Raw genomic sequence first — 21,087 nt, forward strand, 5'->3', positions numbered from 1 at the left:
ATGACCTCAGTTTGATTCACAGTTGTTGAAGTATAATACTGCTCATGAGGATTACACTGCAACTTTTGTGCATCACATGTCCAATTAAACTTCTCTTCAGATAATGGCTGTATTCTGTTTTCTACTATTTCAGTCAGTACAAGATCAGACACAGTAGTTATGGACAAATAATTGAACCAGCCCATACCACACTGTAAGGGTTGTTGCTACAGGGTATAATAATAGGTGAGGTTTATGTTCTTCTACACTGCTTTTGCCTGTAGCTTCTAGATTTTGCTCCGTAGATTTTCTTCCTGTGAACAGCTAAATCACAACTGTAATTCTCATCCTTGTTAGTATATACTTTGGGGATTAGCAAGCTGATTCCAAAGGCAGAAATACACTTGGAATTTTGTGCTACACTAGGTTTTCTTATTTTATGCAAGACAAGAATCAAAGAGCAAGAAAAACTGTCAGAGGTCTAACAATGAGCTACTAAACCTACATGAGACAATACTTTTAAACTGATACATAAAATGTAAATATTTACCATCCTACTGGACAGGTGACTTATCTCTGAAGCTTATATCGGTTGCAAGTAACTTTCACATATGTGCACAGTAGTTCACAGGGCCAGAAATGCTTATAAGAAAGATTTGGCCATCCAGAGCTCTAAGAAACACATGTATTTTTCACAATCCACATGCCAGCACATGGAATTAATTTTTGTCTTTTACAATTTTTGTGAAGAAATCTTTCAAGAATCTTTCAAGACCTTTTGGTAGCTACTGGAGACATTCAGTATGATGACTAAAGGGTATAAGGGAGATTTCAAAAAGCTTGTTTTATAAATGCTATCTTACTTTCTGTAGCTCTTGTCTCAGCCATGATGGCAGAGGTTGTCCCAGTTTGTGTAGGAGTTTTGACAGTTCCACATTGTGATCTCTGTAGTAGCTTGACAGAAAAGCCCTGCACTGATGAATACAAAAGAAGGTATTTTTATTTAATAAAATGCTGTACTGCAGTTGCTGTGAATTTTAGGTTTCAGAGTTTGTATTACTTGTGTCACAACTTTACATTCTCTTATGCAATTTGTATTGTTTTATGCTATCTACTGCATGCAAGTTCAAACTATTCATTTAGGAGCTGAACTGTAAAGGGTAAGTTCAAGTGACAGAAAGATTGTTCAAAATGAGCAATGAAGTTAAAGCAAAGAATCTGATTCTACCCTTAGAATCTACTCTATTTTTGTAAATTAAGAAATGCATTGAAGCTGATGTAGGTACTTTGAACTTATTGAGGTGTGATTGCAAGCAAAGCTTCTGAAATACCTTAGTATGTAGGCATTTATTGTATGACTATGAGTATTGTATGAGTAACCCCATTTTGAGAAGTATTGAGTTGAAAAATGCAACAATGAACACATTCTTGCCTTATCTCTAGACAAAATTCTTCACCCAATGATTTTTTTTATAATTCTATTTATGTAAAGGTAATTATAATTTAAGTAATGTAAAGAAAAATATCCCATCTTAACACATTAATACTTACTACTATTCAAACTCTGAGATTTTATTTGCTTTTTAGTCAGGCTAAATGAAATGGGAATGAATACAGGACAGAATAAGCATAAAAATTACAGCCAGAACAGGAAACTAAACTGCCCTTGGGTACAGGCTGCAGCATTTGATCTGATGAAAATTTCTTCACTTAAGCATTATTCTGGGGAAAGTATTTATTACATTCACACAATCAGAACCTAACCTCTCTTAAAACTGGATTATATGGGAGTCCCCAGGGCTTGTCATGGTCCAACTACCCTCAAAGACAAGGGACCAGACACAAATACACATACCTGAGCATGGCTGAGAAAAAAATATGCACTGTGGAGCCTCTGCTGTTTAAGTCACCTAGGTAAAGGGGGTAGGTTTACAGGAGAATTTCAGGGGTGCCAAGTTTATTTTTCTAAGGGATGCCAAGTCTTAAAAGTTGTTTTTTTTTTAATGACTTTTTTTTTCTACATTTGAAATAAAGAAATGAAAAGGCTATGCACTCCACAGCTATCTTAAATATTTCATTTGTAGGGACAGGTCAATTAATGTCTATCCAATTTTGTCTTCTCTCCCTTCTTATGATTTTGCCTGGGTGATGTCCCATATTTGGCATCTGAATCCCTCTACAATGCCAATGAGAATAATGGTTTACCTCAGAATCCATAGGAGGGTATTTTCTACCTTTGCTCTTCCCAAGACACTTTGTTTTTCCTTCTTCAAGGAGCTGACACCAGAAACCTTTATGTGAGTCGAACCTGAAACAAGTATTTTGCAGTGTAAAGGCTGGGAGACGCTGCAAGGAGGATGCATCTCTCACCATCAGACAGATGACACAAAAGAGTAAACCTAAGGTGCTTTTGAAGGGCAACCAAATTTAAACTCCAGAATCCAAAGGATTCGTGTACATCTGTGTACAGACTGATTTTGTTACATTGCTGACTTGTACTGTCAGATCTGTCTTGCAGCTAATGCAAAAGATAAACTAATTCTGTTTCCATTCTGTTTAAGCATGTCAGCATTCCATGTGCCAGTTATGGAAATAAAAGTCCTTTACATTCACACAAATTAATATGCAATTCTCACACAGCAATACTTTATCCATTTGCCTACTTCTTTAACAGTCAAGCTCCACAACGAGTGAGTCTGGATGATTCACAGAAAATCTAACCCTAAATCTTTGCAGACAGCTCAAAGAAAAAGTATGAGAGGCTTTATTTTGCAGTGAGCTTAGTTACAGACTAACTGGTATTTTAGGAGTGTAGGAACAAAATCCTTATTATGTGAACTCACGTTAGGGCTTCTGAGTAATTATAGTGAGGAGAAACTCCCAGAAATTTCTGTACTTCGTCCATTACAGTAGATGGGTCAGTTCTCAGCTGCTGTCCATCAATAATTAGCAACTACAACAAATAAAATAAATGGAAGTTTAATTTGAAATTCATTATTTCAGGTTTCATACTGAACCTTGCACCTCTGTCAAGCTCATTCATTATATGGAGAGTACTGACCCAGAGAATAATAATTGGTCCAGTTTCAATTGTCATACTCAGTAATGACTTGGAAGCAGGGCAAATGGCATGTTAATTAAATCTGAAAGGATAGTAAATTGGGAGCTGTTGTGATAGCAGAGAAATATCAGTGAAGCACCTAGAAAGATAAGTAATATTGGAAATTGAGTGAGATTTGTCTAGCCAACAAAAAAGTATTAATGTCTGGAGACATAACCTGTAATTCACATGGGCACAAACATATACATGTTACAGTAATGTTGAAAAGCTTGTCACAGGAAGTGACCAGAACAAGAGAAACCAGTAGATATATGTTAGGTGACACCCTTTCCTTCTAAACCCATACAACAATATGTAATTAAATGAAAAAAACTTCTTTGAGAATATAAATAAAGTCAGATGTTTTGAGGACCCTAAGTTAGGAATGTAGATACAGAAAGTGCAACACATCTCTAAGAAGGTCAGGTACTGGTAGATATTTTCTTTTTTTTCAAGTGCTTGACCACATACACAGTCTCAGACAGGACCACCCTCACCCTAGAGATGAGGAAAAGGATGTTATCTGAGAATGCTTTTAAATGTGCTATCATGCCTGAATGAACCACTGATGGTGCAGTAAGTTTGAGTCTGCGTCTTTTGGAAGAGAAGCAAGGTCTCAAATGGATTAGTCAAGCATTCACTTTCCATCATTGAAACACTGCTCCTTTTTCCATCATGCTTCAGTGGTGAAAAGAATGGGGGAAATAGATTTCCAGATGGTCTGACCATCTCCTTCTGCAAGCAGTGCTGCAGCTTGTTTTTACATTTCCATGCAAGCAGAGAGGTTAAAATCCTATGAAGTGCTTCTAGAATTGGATGAAACATAGAAGTTTGCAAGAGTATGAGGTTCCAGAGTATAGTGTAAAGGGAGAAATTTTTTTTTTTCTTTTGAAAGATTGGTCTTTGGAATTACCTACATATAGCATGTAGATTTAGAGATGTGAATTAGTGGAAGTCTCTTGACTTTTCAGAAAGCACTAGCTTATTCCAGAAGTCTTTGCAGTCAGATGCATAATGCAGTTCTCTGAGTCCACTGCTTTCCTTTTGCTAAGCTTTGAAAAGAGGCCTTAAGTGCTTCGTATCACAGTGGTCAAAAACATGCCAAATGAGGGATATTTTAATCTGAAAGAAAAGGACTCCTCATTACTTAAAAACCATGTAGGGATAAATATCTGTGCCATTGTCACTTCTTCAACTAGAAAAACAATGTGCAAGAAAACATTTTACCAGTGGAAATTCATTCCAACTCCTGACTTGCACAGAAAACAGGTTACAAATATGCTCCCTCTCAGCCTTCAGGGATGCTGTAAGGAACTAAGGCAAAATGTTTCCTTACTTGTAAAGATTTAGCTGTATCCTGCATCTTTGCAATTTCATGAAATTCTTCAAAATCTAAGACATTTAATGTATTGGTGAGGTGGAAAAGTTTTTTACAAAGTAAAAAGTAATTTTTACAAAGTAAATTATCACTGTTCTAATGAAAAGAGGAAGTCTACCTATTCTTGTTGCTACTGCTACCACTTACTGTATGCCTGCTGATCTCATAACGGACATTAAGACTTGAGTCACACATATTGAGACCCCCAAATTTATACAGTGTTAAAAACTATGGATAGCCTTAGCTTTTCCAGGTGAGAGCTCTTTTGATGAAGCCAGTCTCATTTTTTTAGATAAGGCTGTACTTCTAAGCTGAGCTGATTTTAAGTCTGTCTTATCCTTAACTGCCGGAAACGGTAGGCAGATCCTTGAACTTGAGAACTAACTTGGATATGGCCTACTGGATATTGTTGCTTTTGCAATGTATGTTAATCCCCTGGACTTTTAGAGAAAAAACATAAGACTACCAGGCCTGGTTCTTCAGTGTCAATGTAATCCATGAATATTGAACTAGATGCATTGTCATACAGGTGCAGACTCCAGGTGCAGACTCCAGCCAACTTGTTTCACTTAAGTGAGCCCTGGATAAACAGAAGGTTCAGATTGCAGCCAACCTCCCTGAATGAAAGCAATCTTTAAATGTTGGGTAGGGAGCAGTGCCAGACACTCCAGAAATAAATCTACAAAGGAAATACTGATCCTGTGACATTTTCTGCCTAGTCTTGTACATTGCGTGATGCTTAGGGCTTACGGTGTACGTCTTTCAAATCTTGATCTTATGCAGGGCCAGAAGAAGGCTAATGATTTGCATGTTACACACTAGCAGAAGCTCATAGGGATATCAAATTTTCAGGTTGCTTATGTGAAAATTTGTACTGAAACCTATGGGTCCATAAACACACACCCTTTGAGGCTCAGAGACTGGTCCTAAAAAAAAAAAAGAACATGTTGAAGATTCAGGGTCACTACCAGTTACTAAATGCAGGCTATTTTGAACACCAAAGTGTCAAACTGTTCCAGTGCAGAAACAAGTCTCAGTGGAGGCTGTGATATTTGGATGCACTGCTACAGACAGCAATGTGTGAGGAATTTCCAAACACGAATCATGCAAGAGAGACAGTTACAGAAAAATAATGTTACATAAAACATAAATTGCTACCTAAAAAAAAATTAGAGACAGTGTTCTGGCCTCAAGATGAAATGACAGCATAACTGGGATCTATGTTGCCAAACTCTCTCCTGCAAAACCAAACTGTATTTGTCCACACTCCCCAGTGCTAATGGGTTTTGTTATCTTTCTAACTGTGCTCTGGAACTGCTTGGCAAGATTCTTTTTGCTACAGGTTCAAACTGTTCCAGAAGTGTGTTAAAAATCAAGTGGTACAGTCAGCAGTGGGACAGCAAGTGAACTCTTGCACAGGTTTATTTTATGCCACAATCATAGCCTAAGGAAGTTGACACAGAGGGAAATTACTGCAGGAAGGGATCAAGAAGTGTGTGAAGTCACTGACATACTTAAATGTTATGGTGTAACAAATCCACTAGATCACATCTAATCCCCATTTCAGATAGAAATGATATTCTTCCCATCCCACAATGTGGGATTTAGGATATTAAACGTATAAGATTAGGATGTTCCAGTCTTATTCACCTGGTAAGGCGGAAAGTGAGTTAGCCATCTTTCAATATGGGTAGCATACCATCCAGGTGCTAAGCATCTCTTCTGGAGAGCTCTAAGCTCAGATGGGGCTCGAGGTCCAGCTGTGATCACCTGATAGAAGCTGAATTTTAGAGCTGCAGGATCTTCATGTGATCGCTGATGCTGCAAAATCCATAACATTGCTAGAATTTTACAGATCACAAAAGTTGGAAAAATAAGCACAAAACATGTCACAGAAGTTCAAAGAACTTTTTTATCTTTGGATTTTTTTTTTAATTTTTATTTTTTATACCTTTATTTTGCCACATTCAAGTTGAAATTCATGGACCAGTGTAGCAAAAATTTCTCAGTCTATCTTGTATTTTGAGCATGCACTAGTAACTGTGTCTATAATTTTTTAATGTGCTGCTTACATATATTAATCAAGGAAAGTATCCTTTTACATGCTTATATCACACACTTTTTAAAAGGTGGTTTCTGGTATTTTACCCTTCAAAAGATTTTTCATGTTTACATTGACAGCTACCTGAGCCTATGGGTAATCATATATGGTGCACTGACTAATAAAAACTTGTATTATCCAAACGCTTTAATACATATACACTGAAAGAATACCAGGGAAAGATTCAAGGTGGAAACCTTGATTTGTGCTTGCCCATGTTCTTCCTACCTGATACCAGGAGTATGCCCGATCAGATGGGTCAATGAGGATAGTGATGATCTTGGCTTTGGGGATGAGGGAAGCAGCTCGCTTAGGAGCTTCCTCAGAATGGAAATAGTTGGCACTTTTCTCAAAAAGGAAGTCAGTGGTGACATTAGAAGGCATAGGGAAGAAGTCCATGTACCTAGGAAAGCAACATAATTCTCAGAATTACTTAGAATCACACAGAGGGTGACAAATTCGTTAAGTATATTTGATTCTAGAATAATCAACTGAAATAGCAGCCTAATTGCCAAATAAAAGCAAACAAAAGTTTTCACTGTATTTTTTATCGTATTGTGCTTGGTACTAGCTTTTTTCTCACTACATATTTGTAGTGAGTTGTAGATATTTTTTGTTAACTGGATGAAAATGTTGCAAATATCATGTATTTTCTTAATCCTGGTGATTTCTCACTTTCCAATCAGAACAAACTCATGCCAAAATTAAAACTAGAAAGTGAGTTTTCCAAATTTTTCCTTTTGCTGATGTAAGTTACAGTGCAATACCATAAGAAAAAGATATTCAGTATTGGAATTGCTTTTACTCAAAAGAGAAAAGAGTTCACTTATGTGGGGAAGATGCACTGAAAAAATTCCTCATAGCTTCATCGGTCAACAGGTCTCTAAGCAGTGACACCATTTTTCACTTATTGTTCTAAGAGTTACAACATGGGATGTATTCTTTTTAGATTTCTTTGTGAGTTTAATCATCTGTTATGAAGTTGAAGTTAATTTCTAGCAATCTCCTGTATCACATACAGACTTCTTTATCCAGGGTTCTCAGACAACTTTACAATATTGCTGGGGGAAAGAATGAATAGGACAGGTTGGTCATCCTGATTTTCAGTTAAACTTTGTGTTGATAAAATAAATGCCATTTAATATAACCTCTTCTGGTTATGATCTGGAGATCATGCTCAAGGACTGAAGTTTCTTCCAGTGCTTAGATTTTGTTCTATTAACAGCACTGAGATACTTGTAGTAAAAATGATGTGCTTGCTGGCTTTGAAATTGTGACCGCTGCAGCCAAGGCCAGGAAACTCAATAAGATGGAAGTCACTGATGAACATGCAGTTTTCTTTCAGGACAGTGATCTTACAAAATGATGATTATGATGAAAAATGATTAGCACACAGACACTGAATACAAGGTAGTTTGAGAAAAGGAAGGAATCTACAGTGGTTTAAATGAACTGAACTCTGTGAGACTTGATTCTGAGAAGTTAATACTTATGAGCAACTTCTATGTATACATAAGCAAAGTTAACTGATCTTTTAGGTAGCTTGGCAAATTTGAACGAAGTTGATGGGGTGACAGTGCACAGTGGTAGAGATTGGAGAAGGTGGGGATATCAAGAAGTTATAAAATTTAGGCTCAGCATTTCTGCTGAACACAGACTGCAGTTTTTCTTAGTACCTCCTTCATGAGGCAATAAAGTCAACAAGAGCTAAGCTGAGAAGGCTTTATCGAAACTTGTCTAAGAAATCTGTCACAATGCTTACATTAAGAAATGGACTTGTCCATTTAGACTTCTTAATTTCAAACACTGAAAGATCAGTTCTCATCTTGCTATTCTATTATCTCTACTGGGAGACTGCAATAGACATCTACACCACTTTCAAGATGGCAGCTCTGAGGTTGCTGAGGGCTGAAAGCAGCCTTGTTTGTTTCTTTCATTTAGACCTACTGGTCTAAATGAAAGCTGGGATGAAGACTAAGTCTGAGTTAGCTCTGGGAAAAAGCTGTATCTCCACAAATGTACAAGAAATGGAACTGATTGTTATTTGTGAATACTCTTGCCTTGCAAGAATCCTAGCCAATTAATGGTCTAATGAGGACAGATCTTATATCTAATTACCATTTGGTAAACTCATTACATGCCTACATTAAAATATGTTATTAGGCTGACAGCCTGAGAGATTCATCTGGCAGACAGAATGCAAACCAAAGAGGTAAGCAACTAACACAGAGGGTAGTTCTGAGTATCCAAGTCTTATCTTTGAGAACATAGCAGGGGTGAGTGGTCCATGTAATGCAGGGGTAACAATAGCCAAGCAGGTTCTGTAGAGGCAGAACCTGTCAAAAGGATATACCTGGTCTGTACAGGATGACCTCTGTGAGCTTTATGCACCAGTGCTGTGTTAAGATGAAGGTAATTTGGCACATTCACAAAGTGAAAGAACGGTTAGGGTTGGAAGGGACCTTAAAGATCATCTAGTTCCAACACCTCTGCATGGGCAGGGACACCTCCCACTAGATCAGATTGCTCAAGACCCCACTCAACATGGCCTCAAAAAGGCCTCTACGTGTAATGTGTAGTAGGCTAATTGTATCTGCCTGTTAGGGAAGTAGATACAGCAGGAGGAATGAGAGAGGCAGCAAAGTGGTCTAGAAGCAACTTGAAAACATTGATTTTGTGGAAGAACTGGCTCAACGTACCTAGGCTGTCTCTATTAGTGTAGCCCTGCTATGCTTGCTTGCATGTCATCATCACTGACTTCAAATGTCTCCACAGCTTTATGATTTCCAATCGTTCAGCCAGCATCTTTCCATTGGTAATAAGTGGCTGACTCACCACACTTTGTAATAAGAATTTGCTGTAAGAACTAAATTACTTTAAAAGAAATTGAATATGACATATCTGTGCTAAGATCATATAACAGTGTTCACCCAGTCAATTTTATAGATGAATACAAAGTCAAAGGCAACAAAACCAGCTAGGGCAAAAAGACAAAATATCAATAATCTTTTACTAGTGCTCCCCAGCCACTGCAGCATGTTACTGTTTTTAATCCTGTAACGCTTTATACTGGAGCACTTTCTGAAAGCAAGAGATATCAAGAGTGACCTAGTGGGTGTAGATATGTCTAGTGATCCTATGGTAGCCATAGTGAACATGGCAGCGGTGACACATACTCTTTTTTAGCACCAGTCAGTAGCCCTATCAAGACAATAATGTTCTCCTAATTACCTGATCTTAGAAAAACATTTTTAGAGCCTTTCCCTGCTCCTCTTTATCCCCTGATTGTTATTTATGAAGGAAAAAAATGCCTGTCCCTGATATTCCCTTTTTTTTCTCTTAAGAAGTAAGATTTCCAACAGGAATATTTTTTTTGCCTCCATATTTTCAAGAAACCACCATTACTGTCTCAACTTCAAAGGCATGTGTGATATATTTTAATTTACAAGAGCACCTCACAAAAGTTAGTGTATTTATTGTATTCTGTAGTAAGATTGTTGCATTTATCTATCACTCTAGAAAGACAACAAAAATTATTTTTTTATCTCACTCTCTACATAAACAGTCACCATTACCAACAGTAATGCCATTTTTTAATTGTTCACAATATATAAATTTTATATTTATACTAATAACCCATCTTACCAATCAATCCCCCTGTGGTAGTTATTTCTATTAAAGAACTGTACCTCCTCAAAGGTTTTTGGGCTGGGGGAGTTACTAATGATGGAAGGATGCATGATCAGGAACAAATACAAGGCTGTGGTACCTGCAAGTAGGATAAAAACCCAAGATTAAAAAAAATACACATACACACATTTTTTGGAGGGCATAACTGCAGAGTGACTAAATCAGCTTTATTCCATTTCATTTTAGTGAGGGGATGCTGATTTATGTCACCTAAGAATCTGTGCTTTCTGTGCTTTTATATTGAAGACATTTAAAGAAATGTTACCTCAGGAACTGGAGTGTCAGTATCAGAACCTGTTTTTCACACTTTTAAAAACAGTGTTTTAAAAATAAGTATTGGATTTCATGACATTTTCACAAAAGTAATTTAAGTCTTGCACTCAGTAGCTATCACAGACTGGTAAAGATGGAAGGAAGCACATACACAATTTTCTGATTACAAACAAGAAAATCAACTATTAAGTTAATTTATGAACTAATGCACGACTGCAATTCAAACTGTCCATTATGAAGTTCTTGACTTGAAATAAATGGCATGAAATAACAAGCTTCTATAAGAATGTCACATGCAGGACAGCAGAAAACTAGCAGTGAAGAATACACCATTTGAAAAATGGCTGTCCTTTCCTCCTCCTTTTGACATCTTGTCAGTCTTGTTGATCTCTTTATCAATGTGTTACTCATTATGACATAAAGCCAAAAAATATGCCACACAGCTGAACTCTGAATTTTCAATATGTGTAGTGTCTGTTGTAACTTACATTATTAAACTATATTTGGATGATATCTGAAAATAAAAAAGTGCTATTAGATGATCAAGATCGCTACACAGAAGTCTGAGTTAAAAAGTGATTAACTGACATAATTATTTGAACTTACAGATAGTCTATGCTGTTGAAATACAATAAAATCTCACCAGTTTTCTGGGGTCCTACAACCAAGAATTTTGGTAATCGATCACAGGTTTTTTCTTTAGACCAGATATCTCTGTGCCGTTTGTCATCACAGGGATTCTAAAACAAAGAACTATTATAAGGTAATCACACCTTATAAGGTTATCAAATTATGTTTCTATAAATTATCAACTTTCCTCCAATGTACAAATATTCTTAACAGAAAATATTATTTTTCCTTATGACAGAATATCAAGTTATGCATTAAAGAACTATTTCAGTGATTCAAAAAAGTATTTGCAATGTAACCATTACAGAAACTGTAGCTCCTAAAGTGGTCTTTTGTTTTTTTTTTTTAGTGAGACAAATACACTGAAGAAATGTGGTTTTCAAACTCATTCCCATATATGTATAGTTGCTCCAGTTGCTCTAAGACAAGATCATATCTCCTATGAAATGCCAAAGACATATTTCATCTCGCATACTTGGGAAATGGGAGTCACTCAAAAGCAGTTGATCAATTACATACAAATATAGAATGCCTGAAAATTGCTAATGAGTTCTCTAATTACTGAATTTTTCTTTTACAGTACTGTAATAGATACCACCTCAGACATGCTGTAGTTTTTAAACTAAAAGAGTAAATTAATTATAATTCAAGGCTTCCCATGCACAAATATATATTTGGGGATCCTCCAATTCAAGTAAGTACCTAATAGTGAACCTTGTTTTTTAATTTGCTGCTTTACAACTGAAGCAGTTTAAATGTTTCAGAAATGCTACTTGCAAAGTTTTTGACACTGTTGTTAGGCAGTACTTCATTGACACAAAGGGAAATGCCAATCTTCTGGACTTAAAAATGTGTAACTACATTTTAATTCATGTCCATTATAGACAGAAGACAACATATTCAGGATATGTTAGTCACTGCTACATACAATTGTCTTTGCTGAGTAACTCTAGTTTTTCAAGAATTTGGCTACAGGTATTTTCCATTTTTAAAATTAATTCTCTATTATCACCACGCAAAATTCTTGACATTTTCCCCCTTAGTTCTATGTTTTATTCAATACCAGCATTAGTTCAAAGATGTATATTTAAGTTCAAATTTGCATTCTCATACTCAGATTTCAAGTTGGCAATTCAATGTGCAGTGCTTGAAAACAGTTGAGTAAGGAAGCTTAAATACAATTTCATGTTTGATTTAATAAAGATTGTTCCTTAGAATATTTCCACCAAGTCTCCTCAGGAGCTAGATATTTGGGGTACATATGATGACTACAGGATGCAGACATTCCACTGAATTGGTGGGACGATGGCCATGCATGTGCAAAAAGAACATGACAGCATTCACCACTCAGTACAGTGGTTTCTCTTTTAAGGACTGTGCTCTTAGTGCTCAGTGGTGGACTGAAGACATGTCAACTGCAAGGTCAGCTTAGCCTTTGCAGGTCTTCACATTCCTGATATTTTCAATTTGCTCACTTAGAGAGTGGGATTTCAAGCAGCAGCGCTGGTGGCATCAATGAATGAAAATGTAAATGTGCTGGTAAACTTCTTGCTTAGACAGTTCTCAGCTGTTCATAAATAACTTTCTAATCTACCTGATCTACTTCCTCTTGGCTAGCCAGTTTTAGCATTAACATAGCCATAGTCTTCAACTTCTTTCCTCTCTTTGGATGCCCTCATACACTTGGAAAAAAGGTAATTTTTCTAAATAGTCAATTGCTAAAACATGTATATACAGTACTCTGTCTATTGTTTAATTCTTCTTAATTCCAAAAGTAGAAGAGAAATAATGCAACATACCTGTCTTACAATTCCATGTTTCTTAAAGTAAAGTCACAAATATAATGAATTGAAGACATTTTTAATTGCACATCTTAATACATATTAATTTCACTATTTTTCTACGGAGATTAAAGTGACAGAGGAAACTTTACATGTACTGAAGCTTCTATGAGCTATTTTATAGAACCAACTAGTAACAGTAAAAGTACTCCTGCTTTTCTTTACAAGAAATTGAAACAAAGAATTTCACAAAAAACACCATCAAGACATTTTTTTTCTGATCTCTTCACTAGCAAGCCTGCTTACCTGCCAGAGAGGGTCCTTTTGCTCAGGGAATAGTTTAAAATACTTGTAAGCCAGCTGCACTGGAGGAAGAGTTTGCAGTTTCAGGTTTGTCCAGGTATGAACAAAGTTGGCCAGATTCACAAAAGTGTATAAACCCAGGCGGTCGTTACCATAATTAGACAAATGTGTCATGAAGATGCTAACCTTTAGAAAAAAAAAAAAACAAAACAACAAAAACAAAGAAGGCAGAGGTTTACTCTTGGTATCACTAGGTGGCAGTATAACCACAGATAATACACATTTAATTTACCTTTGCTCTTATTTAGACCTGCAAGACCTCGATCACATTCACGTAGATCTTACTGTCCTTGCGCTACGTTAAATTACATCCTCCTTCTCAATTCAACATAAAAGGAAAATTATATGTAATCTTACCCGGGGGTTGTGCAATATTTACATAGTCTTTATGTGAATTTACTTAATGGACAATACAGCAAAAACAATATCCAGTTTTATTTCAAGTGGAATACAAACGCAGTATGAAAAATGTGAATTTTGGTTTTGTGGAAGAGCAGAGAAGTCAAAGACCGAGAGAATAGCTGACCTGTATTGGTGGGATTTAAATCTTGTTGCTCCAGCTCTAAGTTTTATAGGGTAAGTAGCTCATCTTTTATACAAAACTACTCTGCAAGTACTGGGCAGACGATGGAATCATACACAGAAACAAACAAAAACTTAAAACAAAAGCTCAAACCTGATCGAGTAATTGCACTCAAATAAAACAAAAATAATAATAATAAAAAGCTCAATATCTCATCAGTTGTAGGGCTCCTTGTACTTTGCTCTTCTAACACCTTACTGTGAAATGGTTCAGATCCTCTCTGCTACAGCCCTTGGTCCAAATGCACTCCCACTCCCAATGGAAGTGATACTTGCTGTGAAGGTTTGTCACAGCAAGGGTATGTTTGGGTGCTTTGGGTGCAGGAAGGCCATGCTGATGAGCAGAGGAGGAATACACAGACCGAAGGCTGTCTCTTGGGGACTGAGGAAGCACTGAAGACTGAAACTTCTGTTTTGCAAAATGATCCATTTAAAAAGTAATTGTTCACTGATGAAACAGTCTGTTCTCACAATAAAATATGCAAAGCCCTGCACCCCTAGCAGCTATTTTTTAATTTAAGTTCTTTTTCTAAATATGAGAACTCGCCTAAGATAAATTCTCCAGACTAATTTCCATTAAAAAAATAGAAACCTGACTCTATTTATAAATAAATCTGCTAATGCCACGAATGGGAAATTTCTATTTAAAGTAAAACTTCATATAAGCCATTTTAAAAAGTAAAATTCTTCCATAGCCATAATTCTGAAATTAGTTCAGGAGCTGAAATTAATCTTTTCTAAAAGGAATTACAGCCTTCAGTTTTAAAAAAGGAAAGAGAAAATAATGAAAAACTGGAATCTTGCCGCTGTATTCTTTTGTTTCAGAGCATTTAAGCACTGGCTTCCTTTGATATAAACCCTTCAAAGCTATTGAACTTCTATTTTTTAATACCTAGGTGCAACACTACATACTTGCAGTGAGTGGACAGAAAATCTGTTTTAACAGTGTCATTTGGTGACATCATTTGGCTTGGCTGAGTGGTTCCTTTTGTCTGACTCACATAACATTTGAAGATAGACACTGCTAAATCATCAGAATACAAACTCTTTTCAGATAGGACTGAGACTGAAAGAAAAAAAAACAACAACTGTCTCCTTTAGGCAGCCAATAACAAGCATTTTGCCAAATGTAACCTTTTCAAGTTTCCTTTTTTCTTTCACTTCTCAAGATGAAACAGACCAGCCATAGGACTATGCTGTTCTCAACAAAGATACAATCAGAGGGTTTCTGTGAAAAAGGTCAACTTCTTTTGTTGACAGCCTCTTTCTTTCCTACATATGGGCTAACCTCTGGCATTTATAATGCCAGTTAACCTCCTGGCAAATCCTCGCATGCCAACAACCACAGTGCTGCACTGGAAGAACAAGTATGAGAACTTGAAGAGATTGCTAGTTCAGTGAAAATATTTATTATTCTTTCCCTGATGAAATATCAGTATAATTTTAAGAATGTCAGAGTGGAGGCTGAAAAATTGATCAGACATATATCATAAATAATTTCCAGCATATGGAGCTATCAATGAAAAAAATTAGAGATTTTGGTTCCCATATTTTCAGGCTTTGTTTGTTTTAATGTCAAATACTTTACAGTTAATTATTTACAGCACAAGAAAAGATTATAAAATGCTGGTTTAAAACATAGATGACAATCTTGCAAAGAAGTTCATAGTGTAACTAAATGCATGAACTAATATACAACTATACATTGTAGAAAACGTCTCTTTTACTTCTATATGGCATCAAAAGTATTACAGAACAACTGAGATCTTCCAAGAAAATCTGAAAAAAATGTATTCCCCTCCTGTTGATACTGTACAAATTCTTAGCAAAATCACTACCTGTGTAAAATTAGCAAACTGCAGTCCTGTGCTTTACAGAACAATGAAATACTGCTGGTCCAAAGTTTAAATGACCTGAACTGATCTGGGAACTACTTACCCTTACTTACTTTCAAGATGCAAAAGGTCTTTACCAACTAAGCTAGCATCCCATGTGACTAACAAGAGGCTGAATCTGCAATGGCCATATTCACATTGGTCTGAGAAGGATCTTGGGCTGCTTTGCACCCCAGTGATCCCTGCTAGAGATGGCTCATGGTAGGTGGTGCCAACCTGCAAGCCACTTGCTCCTACTCTGGGGGGAGTTCCTGCTAGCTTGTAGATGAGAACTACATGACCATAGCACTGGGAGAGATATATAAACTGATCCTCCAGGTTCCCTGGCTATAAGGAGAAAATGATGTCCAAGTGTCATTTTGAGGGATTTGGCACTGGTCCAGTTGCAGGGGATGGTGTGCTGCTATCCATTTCTCTGCTTGCCCACCAAGATGTGCAGAAGGATGGAAACTCATAGAATTGTGTTGGAAGGAACCCAATGCAATGGGAGACTCCTATTCGTGGGTGTGCAGTCTCACACCAAGACAAAACATAATTTTTACTTTTTGCTTTCCATAATGACTTATGATGCTTTGTTTCATTCTATCATGCCATGTTCAAAGAAGTCCTAACTAATGGGAACAATTACTTTTCCTGTGCCAGCTAATAGTGACCTATGTTATTAAAGAGTTAGTCCCTTAAAACTACAATCAGATCAGCAGATCTAAAAGGAATACTTTGTGGGCATCTCAGCAGACTAGATCTAGTAAATAAGATTATTTATTCAATAATCTTGCACCTCTGGGAAATACTGTAAAATATAAACAAAGTTTCATCTATTTCTTTATTCCTTCAATAGGGAAGCAGCAATGAATGGGTTTATATTTATTCTACCAGCATTTTAGCCTCCCTTAAGTTATAAAGAGCTTATTCAATTTTATTAGTCCCAGTCCTCTTCTAAAATAAGGGCATCTCAGGGCATCTCAGCATTTTCTTTATCTCGGTGCAAGATGGGACACTCTTTTTTAGCTGTTCCTCATAAACAAACTATCATCTTGGTTGCACTTCAATGCACATTGTCCACAGGATTTAATGTCTTTCATTAGGAGGAAACTTGAAATGGAATGCAGAGAATTTTTTAAATGATGGTTTGGGAATAAATCTGGTCTCTGGGAAGCAGCTCCTTTCTTACTCCCACCCATTTTCAGATCACAGCAGCAAAGGTGCTGTCCTGTACTCTGCCTTATAGATAGCTCTATAATCCTCTCCCTTCAGCTTCTTCTCAGCATTTCTGTGCTCCTTGTCCCACAGAATAAAAGGGCAGAGAGTCATTACTGTTTTGCTCTCCTTCCTAATCCCTGATTTTATCTGGGATTCTGACTAGTATTGCTGAGATGTAGGGAAATGAGGGCAAGCACTCAGGAGAAACAGCTTTTATCTTCTTGAATGCTCAGTGCCATACTACAACATTCCCCAACTAGAGACAATAGTTTCTAGGTCAGCAAATTAGAGTTGAGAGCAAGACTGAGTTTCTTCTATTAAATCATATGTACCAAGAAAAGACGAACCAGCATGATCTAATTTATGTGTACAGAATAGAAAAAACAATAGATGCTTGACAAACAACTCACACAAAATGAAGAAAATGCAGCAAGTTGCCCAGCTCCTAGTGAAATATGTTATTTTAGCAGTTTGGATATTTAAAGCAAAAATATTGATCACTATAAAATCAACATTATTAGGATGCTGCATCTATTAAAATTATACAATAAGGACCCTTCTAACTAAGCTTCTATCATCCTGATAGCAAGTGTTTTCCAGACAAAACTAGAAGTGCCTGCTTCCCAAAAGAAGGTTACCCTTCATTCCCCAGGCTAAGAAAAGCCCCCTTTCAGATGCTGGTTTGTACCAGGTTGTGTTCCCAGCTTCTTACCGTTGGAGTCAAAGGGTCTTTATTTTTGTTAAGACAGAGATGAGAAGAACCACTAAAGGAGAGTAGGAAAGACTAAATAAAAACCAAAAAAACCCAAAAAACCCACCTTATTCTTTTTTTCTTACCAAGCTCCCTGTCAAGGCCTGGAAGGGTGAATTATGAAGCTTCTCTATGTTAGGACAGATATAATTTATGAGGAGTCAGACTAGGTGTTCTGATAGATACTTGTGTGCTGGGCAACCTGCAAATATTCCCACTGCCTTCCATATACTCTGAGAAACAAAATGTACCTTCCTTCATATTCAAACTCCATTTTACATACAAAGTTTGCAGATTAATTAGTTGTATTTACCCCTCACTATTAGTCTTCATGTTCCTTTTCTGCTTATTCGTCTTTAATGGTTTAGTGCAACAGGAGGACTTTTTGTTTCAGTTACAGTAGCAATGCAAGAAAGAAAAGAAAAGAAATGGCACTCTCTACAGCAGAGCAAAGCAAACTAAGCACAAATGTCTCCAGAAGAGTAAGAAGCCTATATAACAGTAGTCCACGAAACCAGTGGTCTTCAAACATTTTGATCATGCACACCTATCAGTAAAAATTCTATAAGCATGCACCCCATATATATATTTTTATTAAAAATAACATCCTTTTCATATTTTAGTGCCAATATTTTATGTCCCCATCCAAATGGATCATCTTGCACACACCCTGGGGTGCACACACTCTACTTTGGAGACCACTGTACTAAGCTATCAGGATCAGACTGTAACCCAAGAGCAGAGAGAAAACTCCCTCTTCAGAAGGTAGCTGCACCCCCCTTTGACAAGCATCAGGAAAATGGAGTGATGACAGAGACTTGCAGTGACAATGATGTTTGTTAACAAATAATAAACGGATTTACTATGTTATTGTTTTGACATTTTTGATCTGGAACTAGAAGTGTTAATATAAGAAAAGAAGTGGTAATAAATTCTTATGGGCTGGGCACATGGTTAATTTTTTACCATATCTAGATCTACTGCAGGCATTCCACCTTGAACAAATTTGTACTATTAAACTAGTCATGAAGGTACTTATGGGCACTGTGTCACCCTCCAGTCTCTAGAACAACATTAAAAGGCATTACTGAGGCCTCTCAACTTGATGAAGCATAGCCCTTTAAAATGAAGTCAAATTATGACTGACAATTAATTATTTGATCTATGCTAGACACTAGAAGTAGATGCATTACCAATTCTGTATACTGCTGATATTTTCACTACTAAGCAAATGTTTAGAGGTCATCTAACTCTCAGGGTATCTGTATTCCAATTCACCTGGCATTGTGCACACTCTGTTTGCAGTTCTGATATTGCTTCCATGTTACCCAGAAAAGTTTTGTTTCAGGTATTCAGAGACTCAGTTTTGCTCTATTAGACTAACAAAGAGACAGAATAATGAATTTGATTACAGTCTATGCTTGGATATGTATTTTTAATAGTTGAGAGATTTCTTTTAGACCTGTATGCTACCAGTAAAACTGTTCAATTCCACTACAGAGAGATTCCAGCTTGCAGCTTCCTTTTTTCTGGTGAGACTGTCCTGCTGGTTTCATAGTGCCATGGATCCATCTTCTTGCAAAGACAGCCAGCCAGCTAGCTGAATTTGATTTACGTAGCAGCGTCTCCACTATAAATATAATGGAGCCAGGGAAGATTTATAAATCAAACAAAACTACCCACAAAACACCAGACTGTTTCTGGCTGGGCTTTAAAGAACAGAGAGGAAGGCAAGGAATACTTGTATTTTGCAGTCAACAAAATGCTAGGCAAAACTGACTGCACCCCCTGATGGCAAATTCATGGCAACCATTATTGCAGCTCCCAAGAATTTCTAAAACAGGCATTAGAAGACAAGGAAGATATGAAATTGTTGCCTTTCTCACTGATGAGATGTGCCAAACCAACTGAACTGGGCCAGCCCAATGGAGGGGCCAGGCTTTGCTCCCAGTGGCGCTGCTGTGGAATGCTGACAGCAACCCTCCCAACATCAGAGCTCAGGGAGGAACCTGCATATCAATGCACTTCTCAGAATGTCTGCCATCTTTCCTGACTCTCATATTCAGTATTGCTAAATATAAGGTCGTGCAAAGCAGCAGAGAGACACAGAAAGGAAGATTTGAATCTGATTGTCTTTGGGTTTGTATTTTTCTCTGTAGTCTCAAAGCCTGACTATTCATCTTGTGCAGCATCACATTAAGATACTGCAGGTATTGCTGATGCTTATATTTTTAATATTTTTAATATATATATATTTATATTTATATTTATGATGCTTATTATTTTTTATATTTTATATTTTCTTATTTTCAGTGCTAAAAGAGATAATTTCTCCCTTACTGCAAGTCATTTAGCTTAATAGTTCACCATATGTCAAGAGAGGTAAAAATTGGAGGAAAATAATAGTTAGAACTAAATTAACACAAAGATTACAGTTTTTTAAATATAAAGTAGACATGGGACCTAAGCCATTAACAGTCTTCTCTCTTGATTAGTACTGCAGTAAACGCGCAGAGAGCACACAGCTGGCTATACACTGGTTTCATTGTTTGCTGTCAACCATTTGAAAGCTTTCACCAAATTTGTCTCCACAGGGCATTCTCCTTTTTCTTTAGATCTGTAGACACATAGTACTTTGTGAGGAAGTGCATGTAATGCATTTACTGTATTCTGTGCCATTTGCTTTTCTAGGGGACAGAAAAGTTATGAACTGTTGTTTTCCCTGAAATATTAATCTAGCAGGATAGCAAAGCTCCTGATCTGTACTTCCATAGTTGAGAGGATATTTTAGGACTGGATTATGTGTGGCTTCTACAAAGTTAAACTGAGACACCTTAACTTTTACTGATGCTACTGGAAAAGGAGAAGCACACAATATTGTTTTAGATAATGCCTTTCATTAGTTACAGAATTATATTAAGAAAAATTTGGTTTACCAAAGAGAATAACAACTTTGAATAAACTTTAGGAATAAAATCTCAAGAACTGATGCAAAGCAGAAGATATATTGTTGATCTGCTTCCTGAATTTTATTTTTATTATTGAAACTTTGCACTTAGAAAAACACTAAGCTTTTCCATATATAAACAAAAAATATAACTAGTAGGTATCTCCTGCATTTGGCCTCTTTATCTAGTGCAGCATAATGTCTAGAGAAGCAGATGTCATCAGAGATGCGTATAAGGAAAGTACAGGATACTGTACAGCTGGGAGATGTGTGAAAAACAATCCTCTATAAAAGTCTTCCTTGCTTTCAAGAGTTACAAAAACCATGGAAGTTTACATGGAACCCATGTCTTGACAACTACTACAGGCATGAATACCCAATCATATTTAATTCCATATTTCAAATCTTCATAAATTC

The 21,087-nt window shown here is 36.6% G+C and overlaps 1 protein-coding gene across 1 annotated transcript in view; it reads right to left on the reverse strand.

Moving 5' to 3' along the window:
- Positions 1 to 833: 833 nt before the first annotated feature.
- Positions 834 to 21,087, reverse strand: part of LOC103535719 (N-deacetylase and N-sulfotransferase 3) — a 50,467-nt gene continuing 30,213 nt past the window's right edge. Inside the window, exons 6-13 of the mRNA XM_008501809.1 lie at positions 13,239 to 13,421; positions 11,165 to 11,261; positions 10,204 to 10,327; positions 6,787 to 6,961; positions 6,108 to 6,278; positions 2,823 to 2,932; positions 2,185 to 2,287; positions 834 to 953 (exon numbers count right to left, since the gene is read on the reverse strand). Of these exons, the coding sequence (XP_008500031.1) occupies positions 834 to 953; positions 2,185 to 2,287; positions 2,823 to 2,932; positions 6,108 to 6,278; positions 6,787 to 6,961; positions 10,204 to 10,327; positions 11,165 to 11,261; positions 13,239 to 13,421 (1,083 nt within the window). The remainder of the gene's footprint in view (positions 954 to 2,184; positions 2,288 to 2,822; positions 2,933 to 6,107; positions 6,279 to 6,786; positions 6,962 to 10,203; positions 10,328 to 11,164; positions 11,262 to 13,238; positions 13,422 to 21,087) is intronic.

Source organism: Calypte anna, chromosome 4B, assembly GCF_003957555.1.
Source record: "Calypte anna isolate BGI_N300 chromosome 4B, bCalAnn1_v1.p, whole genome shotgun sequence".
NCBI lineage: Eukaryota > Metazoa > Chordata > Aves > Apodiformes > Trochilidae > Calypte > Calypte anna.